Source organism: Myripristis murdjan, chromosome 17 (genome assembly GCF_902150065.1).
Source record: "Myripristis murdjan chromosome 17, fMyrMur1.1, whole genome shotgun sequence".
NCBI classification, from domain to species: domain Eukaryota; kingdom Metazoa; phylum Chordata; class Actinopteri; order Holocentriformes; family Holocentridae; genus Myripristis; species Myripristis murdjan.
In genome coordinates this window covers 24,620,867-24,644,965 of record NC_043996.1, presented here as the reverse complement: position 1 = coordinate 24,644,965, position 24,099 = coordinate 24,620,867, and the positions used below count along the sequence as shown (strand labels likewise).

General features: G+C 42.7%; 1 protein-coding gene across 2 annotated transcripts in view; it reads left to right on the top strand.

The window, feature by feature from the left end:
* st6galnac3 (ST6 (alpha-N-acetyl-neuraminyl-2,3-beta-galactosyl-1,3)-N-acetylgalactosaminide alpha-2,6-sialyltransferase 3) overlaps positions 1-23,858 on the top strand; it is a 31,726-nt gene extending 7,868 nt beyond the window's left edge. Inside the window, exons 2-3 of one of the 2 annotated variants that reach the window (XM_030074686.1) lie at positions 20,835-20,942; positions 23,669-23,858. In XM_030074686.1, coding sequence (XP_029930546.1) covers positions 20,835-20,942; positions 23,669-23,858 — 298 coding nt within the window. The remainder of the gene's footprint in view (positions 1-20,834; positions 20,943-23,668) is intronic. The other variant, XM_030074687.1, reaches the window with a different exon arrangement.
* The last annotated feature ends 241 nt before the right edge of the window (positions 23,859-24,099 follow it).

Here is a 24,099-nt window from a genome sequence, read left to right as displayed (position 1 = left end):
CACAGAGAAATGAGGCGAGCATCAGAGGGAGACGAGCGATTGTCAGCCAAAGACGACGCGCAGTGTTCCTTAAAGTCCATTTGCATTTATGTCATGATGATGTAATGACCCTCAGAGGATGTTAGTGAAACTATTAGCAGCGGAGGGACACTGAGTTGGATTTCCATTTGGTATGTGACAAAAATCCTTTTATCCCCTTGCTGCTAAATCTGTTCCGTCTATCATGCGAAGGGTTTTTACTCCCAAATGCTGAATATTTATGTTTGGATATAATATTAAATACTGCTTGATGTTCATTCATTCATTCCATTCAGCCTTTATTTATCCCTGAAAATCACTGAGGTTACACTCATTTACAATGACATCGAATCAACAAGCAAAGTAAGACACAATTAAAACAATCCAAAGCATTCATCACTGCATTAAAATCAGCATTTTAGAGCCTCGCTTCCTTAACTTGATGCATTTCCTGCTGAAACAGGTTGTCGGTGCGGGGCTTAACACACACAGGCATCTTTCAAAAGTGTAAACCAGCAGGTGATCAGATAGGAAGAGAAGAGCTGTTTTTTTTTTTTTTTTTTTTTTCCACTGGAGGGCTGCGACTAATCAAAACTGTGATGTTTTTATTGGTCAAAATTTTCATTTACAGCTGGTGATTTAACATGATGTCATCAATGAAGGTTCACTGTCGTCTAGGATGTTTTGATATAAAAATAGAAGAAAAAAATATTAAATTCATTGGCGTTTGTTCTTAAATAGGTGTATATTCTGATAGGGGAAAATGCCATTCATTTCAAATTCATTCAAACTGTCGGCCATGTTTCCTTTTTTTGTGACTTAAAACAGAGAGGATCCAATCATAAACAGTTCACATAGAGCTCAGAATAGCTAATGATGTAAATAATTTAGAGAAAAAATCATGTAAGTGCTTTCGTGCCAACAGTAAATTCGACAAAAAAGATGACGCTCGTTTTAAACGCCGTTTCCCTGTTTTTAAAAGAGAAAGCTCTCACATGCAGGAGGCGCTCTGCTCTCGACAGCGTTTATGAATCACGGCTCCGCCCTGCAGAAGAAGGGATGCTAACGAAATCATGTCAGCCTCGCCGGAATCGTGTATTCTACCAGTTGAGCAGTAACGCAGGTGGACATGCTGGTTAGCCTGGAGCCACGAAAGTAGTAAATGCATTTTCTGCTCTGCTTTGCTGCACCCAATTGAATAAGCTCCACTGGGCACAGTGCTCAAAACACACACCTGCATCTCCAGTCATGTAGCAGCCCAGCTCCATCTAATAAGCCTTATTGGATCAAATGCCTGTTTGGCCTCAGAAAAATGAAACTCTGGATAGATGAAATAGCCTCCTATTAGAAGATCCCCATTGTGTGTCAGTATGCAGTATCAACAAATTCATGCATATTTATTATCATCTTATAATAATTGTGTTGTTCTGGGATGAGAAGATAAAATGTTACCGGTTTGATCCCTGTGAGGATTTAAGTCTTTACAGCAGCAAAAGTGAGATTGAGCAGGTAAAAAAAAAAAAGACAGCACATACAGTACACCGCAAACACACAATAGAATATTAAGCAGGCAATAAAAGCATTTTGCAATAAAATCAATATAAATAAAATGGTGTGCCGCATTAGATAAACTTGTGCTGCTGATCATTTCAACACCTTGGCAGAAGCAGGATATCCTGAAATATGGAGCGAAACAGTGCTGCAAATAGACATTCAATTTTTACAGTGTATGGCAGAAAATATGTTTATATGGGTCGCTGTTTCTAAAAGGTGCATGTATTTCCGATGTAAAATATAAAAATATCAGCATGAATAAATATGAAATAGCAGGGCCCTGAAAAAAATATGCCATTAGACCAGAGTATAATTTTAACAGATATGTGAATTTACAGCCGTATGTGTAATGTGCAAATGGGCCCAGAAAAGAAATGTGTGGCGTGTCAGCTCGCAGCCTACAGAAGTGAATTAATGTGATTGTGAGCCAACATGCAAGTTGCAGCCAACAGCTGCTGCATGCCGGTGCGTCTGCAGGAGCAGGGAGTTTGGCCGTGAAGGTGAAAACCTGAGAGCGTATAAAATGTGGAGGGAAGAGAATGTTTCACAGGTATACGCTGTAAATTTTTACCACTTGCTCTCCTCCCACTCTCTTTTTTTTCTTTCCTCAAGCCAGTGTTTGACATGTTAAGTGCGGCAGGTGCAGAATTTGAAGTCTCACTACGGGGCGGGCCGACTCGGGCTCTCTGTATGTCTCATGGATCCTCTAACACAAACTGACTCGGAACAAGCGCCTCTCTCATGTTTAGGTTGACTAAAGACTCGGGCGTCGTCCAATTACAGTTCTCCATGCTCGCTGTACTGCGGGGCAAAATCATTAATAATCTGCAAGATACGCCAAAGCGTAATGTGCAAGATATGCAGTGTGGTGGATGATTTTTAATGCGCGGAGTGAAACAACATTCATTTCTGTGATGTCAAGTTATGCACTCACTGGCGCGGGCAGGACGTTGATGGATCTCCTATCAGTGTCCAGAGGAGAAAAAAAAAAATAAAAGAATAAGTGCAGCTGTAATGCTCCGTGCAGCATCAGCTGTAATGCGTTTTGTCAGTGACGCGCATGTTCTGTTATACATTCAGCTCCAAAGTGGATGTGAACTAGTCACTTCAGATTATAGTCGTAGAGCGCTGTGTGAAAAGGGAAGCAATCACCTCTTGGCAGCAGTATTAAAATCCGCTTGTAAAATTGTCAAGCCGTCATCTTCCAAACAGTGCCGCTCCTGTTCTCAAGAGTTTCTCCGCCAGCAACAAATAATAATTCAGTCATTTACTCAACAAACATGAGCTTTCAGATTCTTTTAAATCAGGAACACGGCTTTTTATTGCTTCACATTTTGTTTTTTCGATTTTAAAAATGCATTGACACACAAATCATAGTAATCCCCGGCCGAGACTTTCTGTGTCGTTTTTCTTGTGCGTCTGCAGAGCTGTGTGAAATTAGATGGTTTACTTTCTGGTCAGCTTTCAATGCAGCTCCAAAGGATTTGGAGGCTTTCAGGTCTCAGTGATGTGAAAGTTTCCCTCAGTGAAAGTTCTCCCACATCATACTTTGTGTTTACTCATATTTCGTAATGTTCGTTGTTCAGTGTGTAAAATGCACAGATTAATTACATCCTCTAAAATGTTATTTTGCAAATTATGGACTCAAGCAACCTAATGTCACCTTTATTCAGAATTCTTGCTTTTCTGCCTGCATTCAATCTTAGCACAAGACACATTTCTCTAATAGTAGACGTCTGATTTTGAAATTTAATTTCAACATGCCTATGTTTATATATGTGCTCCAGACTTACGTGTGCATGTGTGTATGTACATATAAACTGTGTGGAAACAAATGAAATCTGGCACTGGGCAAATTTTCCAAATTAATGGATGGATTACATGTTAAAGAAAGAGTAATCACTTCATTATTCTGCTTATCACACCTTTCGAAGTGTGTGATTTGTGCAAAGTATCTTCTTTCATCTTCATAATGCAGCGGCGTGCACATGAAAATGCGGAACAGCCGCAGCGCGCCGTAAGCCTTTCCTGTAAAACCTGGAACAGCGCGGCATTGTCAGAGCAGGGGGGTTTTGCATATTAAGGTCATAACACATTTTCTTGTGAGCTGCCATAAATCTTCTTTACTGTAAGAGGGGAGCGAGTGTGGCTTAAGAGCAGCCTCAACAGTCGGGGAGAGCTTAATAGTTCTATGGTTATTGGACTTCTGCATGGGATTACTCCCCATTGTTAAGCTCTCTAAGGTGCACCGCTAGAGAGAGGGCTGCTAAATTATTCAGCACTACAACTGGGATTAATTGATTATTGAGCTCTAAATCAATGATAATCAGTAGCTCTGTGTGTAATTCTGGATGTTAGGTCTTTGTCTTGATCTCTGTCCCTGGAGAAATCTCTTAAGTTGGTCCTCATCTGTTTTGCTAATCCTTAGCTTTTACTCCCATGCTCTTGGGCAGCCATCCCATTAGCATGTTGAATAGGCCGGAGAGCTTTTAGTGCATCCACTTACCTCAGACTCCCTCTCTACTTCCTCTGTCATTGTCCAGTTGTATTGCCTACTTTTTAAGTCATTAAAATTACGTGCTTTTTTTTTTTTTCGAAACCTGTTCAAACGCTCCGGTTTTCAACTTTTCATTTTCTGCTTTCTCTCTTTTTTTCTGCTAAATAAGTCTATATAGTCCTTGTCCCCTGGGGACGGTGGTGCGATGGCTGATGGGTAGAGCATGGGATTAACTCTGCCAGAGTTATGCTTTTGATTCCCAAACATGTTAAAAATCCAATACACTCATGGAGCAGGAAGATGCAGGATTGTGCACCTAATTTTGCTGATAAATAACAATTAAGACCTCTGGGCCTGCATTCGTTTCATTTCCAAGCTATATCCATTTTTAAAAATACTTAAATTAAAATCCTCTCTCTTTTAGCAAAACAAATGCTGTTTTTACTCTTATAAAGTGCATAAAGATCTTGTCCCGGTTAGTGGGCAATGATGGGGAGCTCTGTGGCTGGAAGCAGAACTAACCGGTAGGTATGTGTGCATGAACTTTTTTGTCTCCAGTCCTGCTCTGAATCATTTGCTCAGTATCTGTAATCTCTCAGATGGGATTCAGATTATACACAACACAACTTCCATTATGTTGTACGAGGCTCCCCTCTTAACCGTCTCCAGAAATGCTTGCATTGCAAACATTGCACACAGCTGCCGGGGCTGCTTTCAGTTTGCAAAGTGAAATAACTCCACACGTCCGACGTTTGAACAGTGTGCTTCTCCACTCAGTCATGATGCCGCTGGTCTGCTGCTCCAAGGACGCCTTGCAACCACTGGCAAGAAATCAGAAGAAAGGGGAAATTATATTGATTGCAGTGTGATCAACCTTTTTGCAGCCAATTCCAATCACTTAAAAATGCCTGGACCGGGCCTCGATACAGATCTCTGATTTTGGCTGTTCGCTATGAAGGCAAGATTTCTATCAATTTACATGATGAATAAAACTTTGGGGTCAAACTCTGATGAAAATGACTCGTCATCATGCTCAAGTAGATCCCAGCTCCATCTTGCATGACTCAAAAAGGCCTTTCTCCAGGTGCCTGGTGTGGGGGGGGTCATGGCGCATAAGCAGGTCTTTAACTCCTAAAGATATAGACGCCTCCAAAAGAATTGAGGTTATGTTGTCATTCAAGGGACGATTTCCTCCTTTTTTTTTCTTTTTTGTTGTTAGCTCTCTTGTTTATTCACTCAGATTGCTTATTTTATCAAGCCTGCTGAAGTTGCAGAAGCCTAAGTTGAACTTGGGCTGAACTCTAATCGGAGAATCAGGGAATTGCTCTGTGTTTGAAGGTTATCAGGCAGCCTGATGCACAAAACAAATGCAACATAGTGAAACTCCAGCAGGGGCCATTCAGATTATTCCTCTTTTTTTAGTACTTTGAGGCAAGAACCCAAATAGCAAAAAAAAAAAAAAAAAAAAAAAAAAAAAAATGCATCTAAAGATCTGTGTTAACTTCAGGGAATTGGATGCACATTGTAAATGCAAATGAAAATGCAAATGCAAATTAAATTTAAATAAGCAGGGAAGGTAAAAACCAAATAACAGCAGTTCAGTTGCAGAAGGTACTTCATATTGCGCCCACCTTTGAGCGGTTTGGGTTTAGTGGAGCACGGGAGGCTGTTAAGAAGAATCCTCCATGTTATTGTTGTTACTGCCTTTCCAGCATAACAGAGGCTTTTAGAATAGGCCTATAAAAATGTGAACTTGCCCCACGTGCTGATTCTGTTTTAGTTAAGTGGGTTGTGGAAAGGTTGCTGGATGACAGGTGGCCTGTTTCCATGACACCACGGCACGAAAACCATCACCGGCTCACCAGCGGTACATGTGGCCAACCCACGCACATCTGAGTGTGTTGGGAGAGAGGCTGTCAGCGCATACATGATCATTTTACCAACACGGGGATATTTTCTGCACAAAGCTGCTGTCTGGAGCTGTGGCTTTGACCTTCATCTCCGCGTGATTGTATGTCGCAGCTGATATGCATTGATACATCAGCACTTTTGGCCTTTTGTTACATATCGGATCTCAGACAGTCGGTGCAAACCAGTACAGCTGGTGTGTCCTTACTACGGCGGCGTAAAAACAGCACAGAAAAACCTGCAATGGAATTTTTATTTTGCCGATTATGTTTTTCGTACCCTCGTTACTTGACCTCTTCCGCCGTCGGTGAGTTTGTCATTGTTGCGCGGCCGGGCTTTGTACAAAAACCCACAGAAGTTTCTTTTAAACTCCAGCAGACATCCCAAGGTTTTCAAAGATGCCACCTTTGTCCTGCTGAATTGCAGAGCGGTGTGCATGAAGTGATGCACAAGACAGCCAGATATTTTCTGTTTGAAATAACAGTGCAGCTACGAAAAGACGACATCTCGGCTCTGACTGTTTCACTCAATCTGAAGCGCGATGCAGCTTCAGTGATGTTCCATTACTGTACAAAATATGGGGAAAAGGGTTTTTTTTCTAACTTTGTAGCTGCTTAAAGGGAAATTTAAGGGAAAATCACACTTAAGATGAGAGTTCGGGCTGCGTCCATCCGTCATGTGTGATTTCCAAGCCTCTTCTGGCCGGTTTCAGACAAAACTTGGTCCACCAATGCATGCTGACACTGAGGTCCGCCGTTTAGAATATAAACCTGCTTGGGTGGCCACAGCGCCACCACCAGGCCAACAGAGCAACAAGTTCCAGGTTCAACATCTTGGACACGTCTGCGTCAAATTTGATGAAGCTTTGGAAAATGACGCATTTACACGTCAATATGGATGGAGCACAAACAAGAGCCTACAAAATGAAAATGGTTTTGTGTATTATTTCTCCAGTTATACACCAAACATCGCCCAAAGTTTCCCCTCTATCGCTGAACAGGTGTGATTGGTCACCTGCTAACCCTGAAAGAAGTTTAGGATTTTAGTTTGGAAGGTCTAAAGGCCCTTTCAGAGGCGTTTCCACCCTGAAAGAGGAAACTTCTTGTGGGAATACTGCATATTCATAATTTTCGTTCATTAACATGAGCATCAGAACTACCTCATTGATCCCTGAGGGGAAATAGGGTCAGCTGCAGTTGCTCAAATTCTCAAGAGAAAAAAAATTATATATGGATGAGTGAAATGATAAGAAACAGAAAAGGGGAATAAAAAATATTAAAATATGTGCATTAGAAATTTGTAAAAAGAAAAAAAAGTGCATTATGTAAAAATATGTGCATGAATAGTACAATAATATTACAGCACTATATACAGAAATAAGATTTGAGAATATGTAAAAAGTATGCCTATATTCACCAAATATACACCGGATATTGTTCTATTGAATCATTTTTTTGGTTCTACAGGTATAAAATTATTCAAATTATTAAAATGGCCAGATTTTAAGAGTATTGGCACAAATCAATGGCACAAAATCTTCTGCCTAAAAATGAGTTCAGTTTATCTCTAGTCAGAACTAAAGATCATTCTGCTGTCATAATTGAAATCTGCAGAGGATGTGAGTGTCGGCTAAAAAGCCCAAAGTGTCACAAACAAATGCGCTTTGTGTGTGGCGCATCATGCTTCACCGCCGAGCTGCTGACTAATTCGGCTTTTAGAATGAGCAGTAAGGTTATGTAATCAGTCTGAAATGTCTATCCGGGTTGTTTCAAATCAAAACGGGAACGTAATTCACTTGGAGGTTCCCGTCGGAGGGCGACTGAGGCAGGGAAATGATCCGCGGGCGGTAATTGTGTGAAACAACTATCCGCGCGAACTCCTCACCGTTTCTGACTTCCTCTCCCCTCTTTGAGTCGTTCCAGTGCAGTCAGTTGAACTCAATTAAAGTAATAAATGAAACTTATGGAACTGATATTACAACATCAAACATACATCACCTCTTCTCCACGGCTATAGAAAATTCAGATTATCATATTTTCACTGTCAGTTTTTTTTAGAGAACTTCTTTTCATCAAAGGTAATAGCAGCGGCAAGTCTTTTCAGTTCTCTATTTTTAGGGATAAGCGCTAACTATGATTTATCGCAGCTATATGCAGAACTGTAATGAATTTAATCTGACGCCGAATGGCCTTAAATTATGAATTATAACAAGGGTGTAATTCCGTCTGAAATCTGGGTGTAATTCCGCGGGACGTCGTCTCTTTTGGATCAGACCGTCAGGGCGCGTTCACCTCGGACCCTCGCTCCAGAAGACGCATCAGGATGTGAGGAAGGATCCCGTTTCTTCTCCCCGAGTCTTCCACCACACAGGCGCATCGCTCACCAGGGTGCTACGAAATTAATGAGAGAAAACTGCCGGGGTGGTGGTGAGCATGAAGGCGTCAGATCCGCGCCGCTACACTGAGAGAATTATTAAAGTGCTGTGGGGGAGCGGGCGGAGATGGGGAGATGAGTGGAGGGCCCCCTTGCAGTGGCTTCATGCATATCAGTGGGGGGAAAAGGACCACCATAAGGATGCAAGTCACTTTCAGGAGGAGGGGGGCAGGGAAAAATATGTTTTTTTTGGCTGTTGCCGTTTAGCACCATCTGGTCGAGCATTTGGGTGTTTCCTTTTTTTTTTTTTTTTTTTTTTTTAAACACAACAGGGGAACAAATGCTTGGACTCCTGTCAAAACTGTAAGTATGGCGCAAGTTGGGATGATGGATGTTCTCCACATGCAGCCTGCCAGTGAACGCGGGGGTTTGGCTCACGCAGGCCCACAGGGGGCAACGTGTTAAAAATGGGAGAGTACACACACACACATACGCACACACACACACACACACAGGCAACAGCAGCTCTCCACGTCATCCCTGCTGATGGATTTCACTGTAATTTCAGCATCGCTCTGCCAGAAATGTTTTTATATTTACTTTTTAAAAAATTGCTCAGCACCAGGCAAAGATGTGAAAATCCTCTCCCCTAACTCTCTTTCTATTAAAGAGGCGCTTCATGTAGCAAATTTAAAATGAATATATAAATCGCTGCTGTATTAATTTTGTAAGTGTTAAACAAATAAGACTGTTACAGAGAGGACTGGCATCGTCCACACTGCACTTTACATTGAGTGCTATCAGCTTGTAGGAAATCTGTGCTCCTTTAGCGAAAAAACAGCTTAAGCCTTGTTTATTTAGTTATATTCCTGATTTATTTCTTCTATTTCATTTTGTTTGATATATTTTACTTGAGGTATTTTTATGAAATAGCATGTAACCTCCTTATTTTCATTATTATTTCATTTATTCCACGTTTCAGTCGCTGTGAGTTTGCGAAGCACTTCCAGACCTTTTTGAAAAGTGCCACATGAATAAACTTTACTTGCCTTACCTTTACTTACCTACTTACTCAGAGCGCACAGGGATTCCATTTTGTGGCACACAACATGAAAAGGACTTTTTTTTTTTCTTTCTTTCTTCCACACACTAACACAGCTAAAGCTTTCAGAGAGTCTTACAATGGCAGATGGTGCAACGAGTGAAAGGTCGATGGAAGAAAAAAAACACACCTCCAACACATTTAATCTCTTCAGGAAGGAGGAAAGACAAACACGTAGAGTGAAGAGGGGAGAAATAATAGTCGGGATAACGACATTCATGGGAGAAGTGGTTTTAATTTCGAGAGAGACTAGCACCACTGGTGTGCAATAGGGACTGCTGTTTGTTTGTGGTAATAATAGCAAGGTATCACACTTAATTTGACAATGATATACAGTATTGATGAAAAAAAATTTTAAAAAAAAAGTGCTACACACAGCAGCTTTAGAGTCTGCACCACGGAAGGCTTTGTAAACAAGCCAACTTTGGCAGAAAAAAAAAAAAAACCCTGATAGAACACAATGTAACTGCAGGCGTATATTCTGGTTGCTCTAGTGATTGTATCCTGCCTTGTAAGTGAGAGAGGATGTCTGCACTCCTTAAATGTCCATAAGGATGTGTCAGGTGTGTGGAAGTTCAAAAAAAGAAAGAAAAAAAAAACGTGAAATGAACAAGCTGCCTTTTGAAATGTCTGCCTTTACAGTGTGTCAGCTCTTTCTTGTAAAATAAACACACACATGCGCACATCTGGAATAACGTGTGGCACGTAAGAAAGTCCTATCTGCGCTTTGCGATGGCGTTTTCATTCGGTTACGGAGCTACAAGCTTGGAGAGCAAACCGGGGCAACGCCGTTTCCCCCGCGTCATGGCCTGTCATTGATTTTCTCTTTGAAAAACGCTGTCAGTGGTCTTTTAAAGCTGCACTTGGCACTTTTGCACGCCGGCCACCCCAAATGGCGGCCAGCGTGAGGCACAGCTGTTTAAAATCTTCAGTACCGTAGGAGCCATGAAATGTGACGTCGGTAAAGTGTGCGCTTTTCTGAGCTGTATTTCCTTTCGGTGGCCTGTGGGGTCCAGATGAAAAAGAAACTTCTAAGCAGTCATTAGTGAGCCCAGCTTTCATGTGATGGAGAAGTCACTCGCTGCAGTTTTTCATTTTAGCCCTTTTTGTGAGTTCAGAACGTTTACCGCCAGTGACCACAAACGCCACAATTTAACCCTGTAAAGCCATTTGTATCATATATGATACACGTTATCAAATAACACATTCCGTTTCAGTTTAATCAATACTTGACCAAAATACTGTTGCATACCTTTGGACACTTCCCCTGTTCACCCTGGACCATACCACTGGCACTTCAAGTACTATCATATATGATACAACAGAAAAATAGTATGTAATAACATATTTTCTGAATTTTTTTTTTTTTTTTTTTTTTTTTTTTTACATTTTGTTATAGACTAAATAAAGGGTTTAATTTAAACCTTTATAGGGCACTCTTGAAATACTTTGAAATTCAAAAAAACAACCCTAGACTGTCAAAAAATTTCATTTTCCTATAGAAACAAAGCCAATGAGATTGGTCAATGCAACAAACATGTGACCTGGGATGTAGAGCGCTTTGCTGATTGGCTGGGTGAAGACCAAATGATTATTGAACTAACTGAGACGGGGATGGGCGTGATATGTAAAATTTTTGAAATTACCAAAAATAGTCACTTGCCCGATAAAGGGTTAAAAAAAAAAATGGAATTTTCTGCCAATTCTTTCATAGTTCAGGCTTTATAGGGGGAACTGGGAACTGGGAAAATGGGGTGAATCTACAGCATCTCAATTAGAGGTAGGGGAATATTATTTACTGCCACACACACCCACTTTATGCTGATGTAACGGTGGTATTCATACCTAAAAGTCTCGCCTTGGGCAGCTTTAAAAATCCCATAATTATTTTTTGGAAAGCTGATTTTCATGACATTTACTTCCCCAAACAGCCAGAACTTATACAAGGAGGCGATGATGAATCGGCTACCAATCACATAAAAGTCTAAATAGCGTTTCAGTAAATTAACAAGAAAGCACTCAGCAGAGCACATATCTTCACCAGCTCTGTGCAAATGTCATGAAATACGGGTTCCACGTGTTGGATATGCGCCAAAAGTTAATCTGCTCCTCCTTGCCCCGTGAGCAAGCTTTCAACAAAGTTACATGAAAATCCGTGGATAACCTTTAGAGATATCCTGCTAACAAACAAACAAACAAATAAAACAGTGGGATGAAACCAGAAATCAGAAATCAGAAATCTTTATTGTCATTATACCAAAAGCCAGGACTCCCTGGAAGAAGAGACATTGTGTCTCAATGGGACCTTCCTGGTAAAATAAAGGATAAATAAAAATAAATAAAAAGCATAACGAAATTGCATTTCCATTTCCAGTACCTTTCAATAGAAAGAATAAAAGGAGAAATAACTAAAAACAAAAACAGTAAGTGAAAAAAAAAATAAATATACAGTAAGTTTAAAAAAAAAAAAAGACAATAAATAAATATATTGCACTGGGGGATGAAATTGCACATGAGAAAACCCGTCCAAATCCACTGGCAGAGATCATAATTTTTATTTATTTATTTATTTATTTTATTGTTTTTAAATTTCAATCGCCGAATCAGGACAGTTGTCAGAGTCTGTGGCAGAGTCTGTGCATGGAAACAGCAGTCATGAAGCCCATACTAACCTGTGACTATGATGTTTGAATGGAAAACTACAGCACTACAATACAAATTCACTGTAATAACACACATTTGCTGTGCATTTTCACATTGTGTAAATTAAATGCAGTACAAAAAGTAGAGCACAAAGTAGATCTCACACCATAAAAGGCCTTGCCCGTGTCAGTGACACCGACAGTGTGGCTGAAAATGAAAGCTTCCATCGCCGGCGCCTTCCCGTGTCTTTCTAGGATTCTGCGTGACGTGTTAATTAATTCCAGAGGTGCGGTGCGGTGGTATTTTCTCGGTATCGTGGCGTTGCAGGCGCAGAGCCCCTCCGCCGCCTCCTGGTCCCCGCAGTCAGGAAAACGGAGCACAGTTTGACACCGGCGGCAGTAAGCTCACTGTGCCCGGGATTAGCTATTCAGCGGGTACTTCACTTTACAAAATCCTCGCCGCGAAATGTCAGAGCAATGTCACAAGTGTTTGGTTATTCGCCGGGATGGGAGGCCGGGACGTCTCACGGGGAGTTTCGAGCCGCGTTCTCTCCTTCTCCCGAGCCTCTGTCGCCCCGTCCTCTCACACTGCTCATATTGACGTATGCTTTAGGAGGGCAACAAGGCCATTAACTCGGGGGGGAAAGGGGAAGGCAGGGAACAGAGGGTCAGTAGAGAGAGAGAGATGTGCAGAGATAGAGTGTGAACAGGATAGAGAGAAGGAAAGGGTCACCGGGAAGAGTGAGAGAGAGCAAAAGTGCAAAATGGTGGACAGAGGGGCTGAGAAGAGAAAGCATGTAGAGCGAGAGGAGCTGAGATTGAGTGTGAACAGGAAATAGGGGATAATAAGGGTCATTGGAAAGAAAGGGAAAAAGAGAAGCAGCACCAAAAAGGAACTGCCAGGGGGCTTCCTGCCGACTTGACATCATCCAAACAAAAGATGAGTCTCTGCGGCGACAAGCATCTTCCCCCTCTTCATCTTCAAGGGCCACCGTCGTCCTCGCCGATTATTAATAGCGTTGCGTAGTAGCGCGAAGGTAAACAAACATTAACTCAAGGAAAGCAAATTGTCTTTTTGGTAATGCAGGTTGGGGAGGTCGCTCACGATCCTTCTTATCGCCCCTCGGCAGCATTAAGAAGCGGCTCAGCAAACCTACACGGCCACATTGCTCATTCCCATCATTAAAATAAATTGCTGTGCTCTGTGGTCTGTGTAAAAGAAGCAGTTACAAAAAAAAAAAAAAAAAAAAAGCCCTCTTTTTCACCCCGCAGCTCTGCACAGAGTTTTGTCATTGCTTTGTCCCAGGGGCTTTCTAGCTGCTTCAGAGACAGAGGGAGAAACAATATGTTGCTCCTCTTTACAAAAAGCCGCCCATGGGCAAAGGCAAGAACTTATCTTCTTGCCTCCTGTTGTACGAGGTAATCAATTAATTAAGGCCACAGACATTTGCGTCAGGCTGCATTCATGAGTCAAGCTGGGTAAAGGAAAACGGCAGAGCAGAAAGAGACAGACAGACAGACAGCGGCGAGATGGGGGGTCCGCGGTTTATATTTGAGCTCAGATCAATGCACGGCTTTTAAAAGCGGTGGTGGTGAAGCCATCATTAAGAAGCTATTGTGCTTTCCCAGGATGGCTCTGTGGTACTTTTGCCAACCCGACAATATACAACTGAGGCTCCGGCTGAGTGGTGATTTCTTTGAGGCTGAAGAGAAAGAGGAGGGAGACGGGGAGTAAAGAGATAAAGAGGGAGATAGATGCTTGCGCCCGTCCTCCTCCAGCAGAGGGAAGAGACTCGGTCTGGCCTGATGAAAGACTCGCTCCTGATTGCCTCTGGAGTAACTCCGTGGAGAATGGATGACTTGGAGGTTCTAGTTCTCCACTTCACTGCAGACCAAGCAGCAGCTGACCCGGCTGAAACAGTGGGAGTTTCTGTATCTACCTGTAAATGGAAGAGTCTGTGTGCGTCTTAATGTGTGTCTGTATGTGTGTTTCGTCCTTGTTTGGATGAGCGGCTCCCCACAATCGAGCTAAAATGCCTCTGCCGAGAGCAAACCAGAAACTACCTGCTGCTGTTTTTGAAATAAAATCCACGGCATTAGATGCATAAAAGATGCATCAGATGCATAAAACTTTGTGTAGATTCATGACTAAAACTGTGTGTATGCACAAAGCCAGATTTGTCAGAGTTATGAAGCCATAAACACGATAAGATTCTGTGTTAAAATTCAGTCTTTGTGTAATTGCTCGCACATGCACGAGCCTAACACCGACTCCCACATAGCCATAAATAGAGGTTGACATAGAAATCCATAGAAAATGTCCATAGAAATACCTGTTGCTGCTCATCCATTTTTTTTTTTTTAGACATGGCAACTAAAAGGACAGAAAGACTTAGAGACACATGGCACACAACTCATCCGTCCATCTGTTATGTGTGACACATTTTAACAGACATATTCTCACTCATAAATATAATAATTAAAAAAAAAAAAAAAATAGGCTTGTACAAATCATGCACGCACAATGAAATTGGATATTCAGGACACTTACAGGCGCAGTGTATTTGAAAAAATAAAGTTACAGTTCAGTAAAGTTATAGTTAGTTCTATAATGATGTCACATAAGGGCCCCTTTCATGTTATTTTCTACCACGTCTCCACCAGCCTGCAGCCAAAACTCGGTGTAAGCACGGTGTGAAGTCTGCAGGAAGATACGCACAGTCTCTTTTTTATAAATACCGATTTCTGTGTAGAAAGTAGCGTATGCATGTTTCTGTGTGTACGCAGCATTTACACATCTGGCCCCAGTGTTGCTGAGCACCCCAGGATGTGCAGCGGTGACTGTGAGGTTATTTGGACGAGCAGCGAATACGAGAGACCGAGCATTCAGCCCGTTCTGAACAGGCACGTTTTGAACGGGCGTTGCAAAAATTTAAGGAATCTCTGTCTGTCTGTCCTTCAGCTTTCTCGACACCCGGTCACTGTCTTCGTCTACTTTGTGGGTGTACTGCTGAGGAGCCGAGGAAGTTCAGTGTCAAGTGTACACACACACATGAACACTCTGTCCTTCAATTTTCTCGACAACAGTTCAGCTGATCAGCTTCACACTTGGCGGGTGTATCGCCGAGGACCCAAGGAAGTGCAGTGTCGAGCGTGAGGTTGTTTGGAGGAGCGATTCTCCAGAAATCTGCAAGCAGCAGCACCAGGCAAGGCCAAGCGACCGGCCTGTTCTCAACACGCATGTTTTGAACGGGGACTATTTGTTCTAATGGGAACTCATCTTTCAGTAGAACCGTATCAACCGGAGTTGATATGGTGGTGGTTTTGGAAAATCATGACACACAGTCCGGCTGTTTAGGGGTCCATCATACCTGTTTTCAATCGACAAACTTTCTTAGCATCATTATTTATTACTGTATTATCTGCATAGAAGGTTATCTGCCCACCAGTGTCTCTCTCTTCTTTTGATTTTTGTAATCAGACAATGTCGACTAAAAGTAAAAAAAAAACAATAACATCTTTGGTTTGAATATTTCTCTGAACATCAAGTGTAGCTTCAATGAAGCCTTAGTAGATACAGAAAGGGCATGATATTGTTGTACAATATGAAAAAAATAAAAAAAACATAAGGGCCACTTCATGAGAAATCTTGACTGATGATAACAAGACAATTTGTATTTAAAGACACTGACTCTGAAACTTTAAGAGTTTTGTTTGACATCACTCCTAACATTCCCACTCGATTCAGTGATATGAACATTAATTTGATGTTAATTTGTCTTTATTTTTGGATCCTTGTCTTTGCACGTACGTTTACTGCACCACCGTTTACTGCGATGGCGAAAAAGATAGCTTTTAAGCTTTTATAGCATGATGACGGTAAATGCAATTGAACTGAGATGAATTAATTAACAGGATTTTGTATGCATGAGCCGTCTCGTATTAAAAAAAAAAAAAAAAAAAATTCTTTATTGTCGTGATACTGATTTCAAACATGCCGCCCAGCCCTATCATGCAGGTGTTACGTGACGATGCATTTTTATAATATTTACATAAAAATGAGGTCATGACTCAAGCGTAACATGTTTACAAAGATAATTTCCTTCCAATATAAAAAATAAAAGTACTTACAGTAGTTTGGAGCGACATCCCTCTAAGCGTTTTTGACAGGTGTCATATCATATTTGTGCAGACTCACAGGCCTTACAAAGCACTCCTCGAATAAAACCAGTTTGTCATTGCGGATTTCTCGGAAACGTGGACAGCTCCCCTGCCGTGAATGTCAAGTGTGAGTTACTGAGCGGAGTCGGAGGGAGAGGAGTGTCTGTCTGATCCTGGGCAGCTCTCCGCCGCTCCTCAAGCCTCCGGCGCCCGGCAGGTAAAGCACAACAAGCTCCGGCTCAGTAAGACTTAGGAGATTATTTACTTAGACCCTGCTCAGAGTGTCTGACTTCATTTCTCAAACACCCTTCATTTCCCAGCGCCGGCAGCGCAGCGGTGTCCTAGCATGTCAGTCCCAATCACTCCCGCCTCGCTTGTCGCAGGTTCACGTCGGAGAGAGCGGGAAAGAGGGGGGATTTTTCAGAGCTTCGTTTGAAGTCTGCCATTTCTTTCTTTCTTTTTTTTTTTTTTGTTGCTTATTTTCACCCAGCCTCATCCATGCCCCAAATGCAGTTTATTATGTTTCATTTTTCAGCACCGGCGACAGAGCGGGAGGGAGGGGAGAGAGCCAGTAAAAAAGCCCGGAAAAGCCGAGCAGGACCTCATGACACTTTTGTTTGCTGTCTGTGCTAAAGGACTGTGTTTTGCTCCTTTAACACAACAAGCAAATTGCAGTCTCTTTGTCCCCCCCCGGCTCTGGCTGCTCTTTGTAGTCTGATAAAGCAGGTTCATAGCACGCCTTATCTTTCATTCAAATTGGCAGCACAATAGCCACCGCGTTTCTGCAGAGATGTCCCATTATAACCGTCATAGGCGAACACATGGCATGCTGTTGACCTTGAATCCGTCGATCGCTCTCCCCGCATCTCCACTTTGAAATGTTATTTATCAGGTCAGCACATGCCACCTCCTCGTTTATTCCAGTGCACTTTTTTTACTCCGAGACATTTAGCACTCGTCTAGGGATGTGGTGGTGGTGTGTGTGTGTGTGTGTGTGCGTGTGGTGCGCATGTGTGTCTTACTGTTGGAGTGGCAAATGGCTAATGAATAATGCAGGGTAATAGTGATGTGTTGACAGCTCTGACGGCTGAGAGCTGCCGAGCTGTGTATCAGTGATAATGTGCCATTTCCCTTCTGTGCTACTCCACTCCCTTATTACAACAAATTGCCTTTTTTCGTGATTTCACCTCCCCGCAACCCCCCGTGATTGTGTATGCGAGAGCGTCGGGCCGCCCGAACTCAGAAGGGGAAAAAACCGCGCGTTGCACGTCGGGCCCCCGAACGCTCCACATTTACAGTTATGAAGTGTGAAATGTTTTGGTTTAGTTTGCTCGACTAATTTGCTCAAAATCAATTTCAGCTTGTTCCTGCCGTTGGTGCTCGCTGACTTTGGTTTTGAAGTGGTCAGATGAGATCGCTGCATTTTTCAACTATTTCCACATCGTCTTTTATCATTTAAATGACAGTTTGGCCATTTTTTTGAAGTTCTCCCGACCTCTCCACCATGTTGTCTGTCGGTAAATACAACAGTTTCGCTGATCGTGTCGGTATTGAAAAACCCACCGCTGCAAATCGAGCTGCAGTTGAACAATATGTGGCAATTGAGCCATCTGCGAAACGGCACCGAAAAACACCTTTAAACGTCCTTTTTGGATTCCTAAGGTTCAGTGTTTAGTCCATTAGCCTGAATGTTGTGTCTCCTCCGCCTCACTGCTTCTCTCTCCTTGCTCTGTCCTCGTCCATCTGTTGCAGTTTCCCAGCCGCTGTACCCCGTTCATGTGGCCGAAATGAGGCAAAATCCAAGCAGTCGTCACTGATTTCTGAAATTTGAACGACGAGAGAGCGAAACAGTTAAGGAGACTTGACTGACGCTCGACTATATGCATGACAAAACTTCCATAGAACACGCTAATCAAAGCGGTGACAGTGATTATCCAAAGTTCAAATGGACAGCTGACACCGGATGATTTATCACTGCCTGGTAACTGTACGTTCACCAGTGTGATGCCCCCACCCCAGCAGCCGGTGTGTCCCTCAACATCTGTGTGTCCCGTCCCGTCACAGTCCTCGAGCGAAACACTGAACCCCCCGCCGCACTCGTTCACTCACTGAAACTCGCACCGCAGGAGCGTGAAATGCAAAAGCAGCGTACTGCAGACCTAAATTTATCTCCTGTGTTAAAGCGGGCCTTGCACACCGTGTGTATGTTTTTGCATACTGCTTTGCACTGACTGTGTAATATATAGTCAGTGCAAATCCATAGCATGCCTGTGGTTATGTGCATGTTTGTGTGTGTGTGTGTGTGTGTGGTGTGGGTGCTGTATAGTGCCTGTGCAGCTCGGCCTCCATGTCTCCTCCATGTATAACTATAACCCAAAGGAAGTCTACTCTCCTGACACCAGTGAAGGCATTTTTTTTTTTTTTTTCTGGTAAAAGTTAGTCTTTCATGTTTATTATTTGCATTGAACCTTCAAACATGGATGAAGATGCTCATTTGTCTAACTTGATGGCATTTCAGACGCCACTTTGAGGGCTGCTGCGTCGTCATGGTGTCCTGGCATTTAAAGATGCAGTTATCAAAATCGCCAAAGGGTTGATTTAAACGAGGACCATCTAGACTCAGCTGTCACAAAAATGTGGAATAAGCGTGCCATGTGATGGCCGAGTCATTCTGACACATGCTTACTCCACAGATTTTGTTAGCTGAATTTTAACCGTGTTTTTGTGATTTTAATGATTCCAGGCTAAAGGCAAATTACACTGATTGGCTTGATGTGGGCGCTATAATGAAAGGTCATAATTTGTAACTTGGAAAGGCCATAACTACTCCATCATCAGTCCAAATGAGAAAGTTTGAGACGCAAACCCAGCTATCCTCACAAATAACACTGACTCGGCTGATAGGAACATTTTAATTATAGGTTTGTTTGTTTTTTTTTACCCCAGTGTGAACCGCTAAGGTTAATTGGCAACACTTTACAATAAGAGTACAACTATCAACTTTAGTTAAGATAGATAGATAGATAGATAGATAGACTTTATTGATCCCCACCAGGGAAATTCTGGTGTTCCAGCAGGACAGTAGAAACATACAATAAAGTTAAATAAAAAAGAATAAAGGCTAAATATATACAATAAAGACTATAAAGACTAAAAACTAAAATATACAATAAGGGCTAACCTAAGAAAAAGAGATATGAGATGTTAACCCTATAAAGCCATTCGTATCATATATGATACACATTTTCAATTCCGTTTTTCATTTTCAGTTTAATCAATACTTGACCAAAATACTGTTGTATACCTTTGAACACTTCCCCTGTTCACCCTGGACCATACAGTACATATCATATATCATACACCAGAAAGGTCGTGTAATAACATATTTTTTGAATTTTATATATATACATATATATATATATATATATATATATATATATTTTTTTTTTTTTTTTTTTTTTTTTTTTTTTTTTTTTTTTTTTTTGTGTTATAGGACTAAATAAAGGGTTCAATTTAAAAAAATTGAATTTTCTGCCAATTCTTTCATAGTTCAGGCTTTATAGGGTTAATGCCGTAATAAACATTAAGTAACAGGTTATAAATATTAAGTAACAGTTAACTAACCGTTAACTAATGTGTCTAAGAATCATGTACTAATGCTGTTCATGCTGAGGTATTAATTTACATGTTATTTAAGGGTTATTATACATATTATTAACATTAGTAAATGCCATTATAATCAGTAACTAACAGTTAATTAACCATTACGGCATTAACTAATGTTAATTAACGTTAATTGTTGTACTCTTTTTGTAAAGTGTTACCGGTTAATTTTGACAAAACTTTGATGGATGATGCATTTTTCCACTCTCTTCTGGCAACAATCACGTGGATTCGCCTGGTGACGATGCTGTAAACAAAGCTCAAGTTCTCAAACTCTGAAAGGCCATAACTGCTACAGCGCTGATCCAACTTTTATTAAACCTGAAGGCGCAGTGGATCTTGTTATTGACTGGCACGAGGGGTGCCTGAATCGTCGGTGGGAGACGAGTTGTTTACCGCTGCCTTCTTTTAGTTGCGCGGTGTCGTGGCGCGCGCCTCAGCAACCCAGCAGTGGGCTCTGTTTACCTCGCTCAACCTTCAAACCAAGAACCATCTGTTGTCTTCAACTATTAATGCACACAACGCTAAATCACTCTAAACACAATGAAACAGAGGCTGAGAGATGAAAACGACTCATCTGGAAACTTAAAGTGAGCCGGGCATATGGTCCTACATCTGAAGGGCTGTCTTGCTGTGCGGTGGATGTTTATGTTATGCCTTTATGCAGTATTTACATGTCTGGTCTTTAGCTGATGCTCTTACCCAATCCAGAGCAACCTACAAAGAGCGCAACTGTAAGAATAATCTAAATTCCCAGATCACGAGCATCACAAACAACCCAGAGCGAGCAGTGCTGGGGGTCAGCGCTCCGAAAACTGACCTTAAAGCAAATGATTCAGGTTTCAGCAGGAGATTTTTTAAAATTTTAGTGCCAGTTAATATTACACTATAAGTCTTGCCCTTGTGTGTTTTCCAGGATCCAGTCGGGCTCCTACCTCAGCACGGGCTGGTTCACGCTCATCCTCGCCATGGACATGTGCAAGGAGATCCATATCTACGGCATGATAAATGACACCTACTGCAAGTAAGACGCCAGCCATCATCCCACCACACTGCAATAAAAAAAACACACACACACACACACACACACACACAGCTTCCTACAAAACTCAGAAAACTAGATTCACATTCGCGCCAGCAGCCAACCGTTGCCTCCCGTAACCATGGACAGCCCTGTTGGAATATATATTTTCAATGCCACAGTTCGAATTTAATGGCTGAATTTCTATGCAGAAATCCATATTGGGCTCCCCTGTGCCGTGAATACCATTATGTTTCCCTGCCTCGAATACCCAGCAGGTTGCCGGTGCAGATTCTCTCGTCGCTGCGGGTGGCTGGACTGCAGCACCCTATTTCGCTTCTCCTTAAAGTTTTTATTTGTATAGTGGCCTGGCATCTTCTCTCTGGCTGCGGGGTGAGTGATTACCGCGTGGCTGCGGGGCTGCAGGAGGGATGGCTAACAAGATGTTGTTGCTCGGGGCATGGCTGCTCACTCTCAAGGCATCGCGGCCCGTAATGGAAGCCAGCGCTCCTCGTCTCCCGGCTCGGCTCTCCTCTCGACTCCACCTGAACTCTCTCTATCCGCCCCCCCCCCGAATCAAACACTTTTACCTAATGTGCAGTGAAAAATCCTGCCTTTTATCCGGCCCGTGTTCTCCGTGCACAGTGGGAGTTTAAAAAAATAGCACCAGACACATCACAGAGAGGAGTGATAATTCACACAGCACGAGGGATTTTATGATTCAGTGAGGCAGTTAAGGGGTGGTGTTCTTCCCCCCCCGCCGCCCCCCCGACTCTCTCTCACTCATTCTCCTCCCTCCTGCGAGAGACAACAGGATATTGTATTTCATTGAGTTTCTCAGCTGACAATTTAGAGCCACACAAAGTACCGGCGGCGGCGGATTGCACCGGTACAACAGGAAGCCATCTTTTGTGTCGCGATGGCTCGAAAGCTTTCTCCGAATTGACCCCAGCAGTCGCGCCGTAATGGAGATTCAACAGGTGCTGCAGAGACGGTGAAATTGAATTTATTTGTTAACACCGCTGCGCACCGCTGTGTGACACAGAGAAGAAGAGAAGAGACGCGGCGCTCGGGCCATGTATTAAGCTGGCAGACAGCCATAGTCACTTTGTGGGCTTTTTGCTGTGGACGGTTATGATGGCCGTGTCTCCTCTGTCTTTGTTCATCCTCCAAATGAAACTGTTGCACCACTCGTCCTCTCGTAAAGCTGTCACTTGCCGTTAGAAAATAACCAGGAAGTGCACGGTGGAAACAGTCCACGGCTCTGCCACCTCTCCTCTGTTTTTTATCGACGTCTCTCATTCCTCGCAGTGGTTCGGAGATGGAAACTGTAAATATAATAAGATTCAGGTCATGTACTTCAGGTTGGAATCACTTTAACGGCGACGCATTATTCAATTTTTATCAATTTGTTTTCAAATGCACTACGGCTCAGGGTGAGAAAGTTGTTTGATGTTTTGCAAAGAAACGCTGTTAGGTTTAAATTGTATTTATTGATTGAAGACTAAGTCCTGACAGGTGGAACCGTCACAGTGCTGGACGCTGATTGGCTGGCGGCAGTAGCTTGTCTAATTCGAGCCAGACGCTGCGAGTGGAGGGCTCGCCAGCGGCAATGTCAGCTCAAGTGCTGCAAACGGGGCCCCGGCTGCACCGATTTTTCTTTGTTTAGCTCAATAGTCGGGGTGCGCGATGGAGTTTGCGATGCACACGCACTAGAAAGGTCATAATATGCACTCTAGTATGCCAAGAGCCAGTGGGCAACATATCACACATGCCAAAGAAGCAATAAAACTTGAAACTTGGTGACTGTGGTGGATCTGCAGGTCAAATCAGAGCTCATCGGTTGTAATCTTTATGCGGATTCGGCTGCTCAGTCTGCTCCAGGTAAACAGGGGCTCCTAATATTTTGTGCACGCACATTTCCTCAGAATGTAAGCCAGAAGTGTCAACAGAGTGTCAACAAACAACTTCAGCAAACATCAGTGGCTTTTACACATTTTAAAGATGTTTTCTGCTTTATTTGATAGTAAGAGAGAGAGAGAGAGAGAGAGAGAGAGAGAGAGAGAGAAACAGGGAAGGCAAGGGAGAGAGAGAGAGGCCGCTGTGGTGAGGACACCGCCTTTACCCGCGCTTTTCCACATTTTAAAGTGAGTGTAGACGGGTCAAAAACACCACATGCTGCCCATTCTATTACCAGAAATAGAGCTGACCTCTTATATTATCTATTCAAATAATTTGTACCCAGCAGAGAGTGTGGACACATTTGATTTTGTCCACTTTCAAAATGTGTCATCAAAATATATTATAAACTATAAACCCAAACTGCCCGGGAAAAAAAAAAAATCATGAGCAAGCAACTAACTTTAAATTCGATCGCACAAATTTAATCAAATTTTCACCATGTCGACATAAAATATTGTCAATTATATACAGTATTTACATAAGCAGAGGAAATTGTGGATTCCAATATTAGATCCTTGATAAACTGATATCGCCCAGAGTGAAAAAGCAATTTCCAGCACATCTGTGTGTCTTGACAGCACATCTGTCTGTATACTGATGGAACATATGCTCTTATTAACATCTCAGGGTAGAAGAACAGTGCAAATGCATGCTTGACACAAACTGGAGAAAAATAGTAAGTACGTCTTTTTCCCAAGTACTTGATTAACATCTCTCTCCCTCCCTCTCTCTCTCTCTCTCTCTCTCTCTTTCTCTCGATCGATCAGGACGGAGGGCTACAGAAAGGTGCCCTACCACTACTACGAGGCGGGCAGCCGGGATGAGTGCGCCGAGTACCTCCTGCATGAGAGCGCCCCCTACGGCGGGCATCGCTTCATCACAGAGAAGGCCGTGTTCGCCAAGTGGGCCAAGACTCACGCCATCAAGTTCTTCAACCCGTCCTGGCAGCTGTCGTGACCCCGGCTCGACCGACCCGGAAGCACCGCCACCATCATCATCATCATCACCACCACCACCCGAGGACTTGCCAAATCTCACTCTGCTCTGACAGAAAAGTGAAGCCTGAACGCGCGCAAATATCGACGACTTCTGCGCACGTTCCGATCCATATCCATTCGTGAACCGTCTTAGGTTGATTGTTGATCGGTGATTTTCCGGGAAGCAGACGCCCTCCGGGGGCTCGGAGGACATGAGGCCT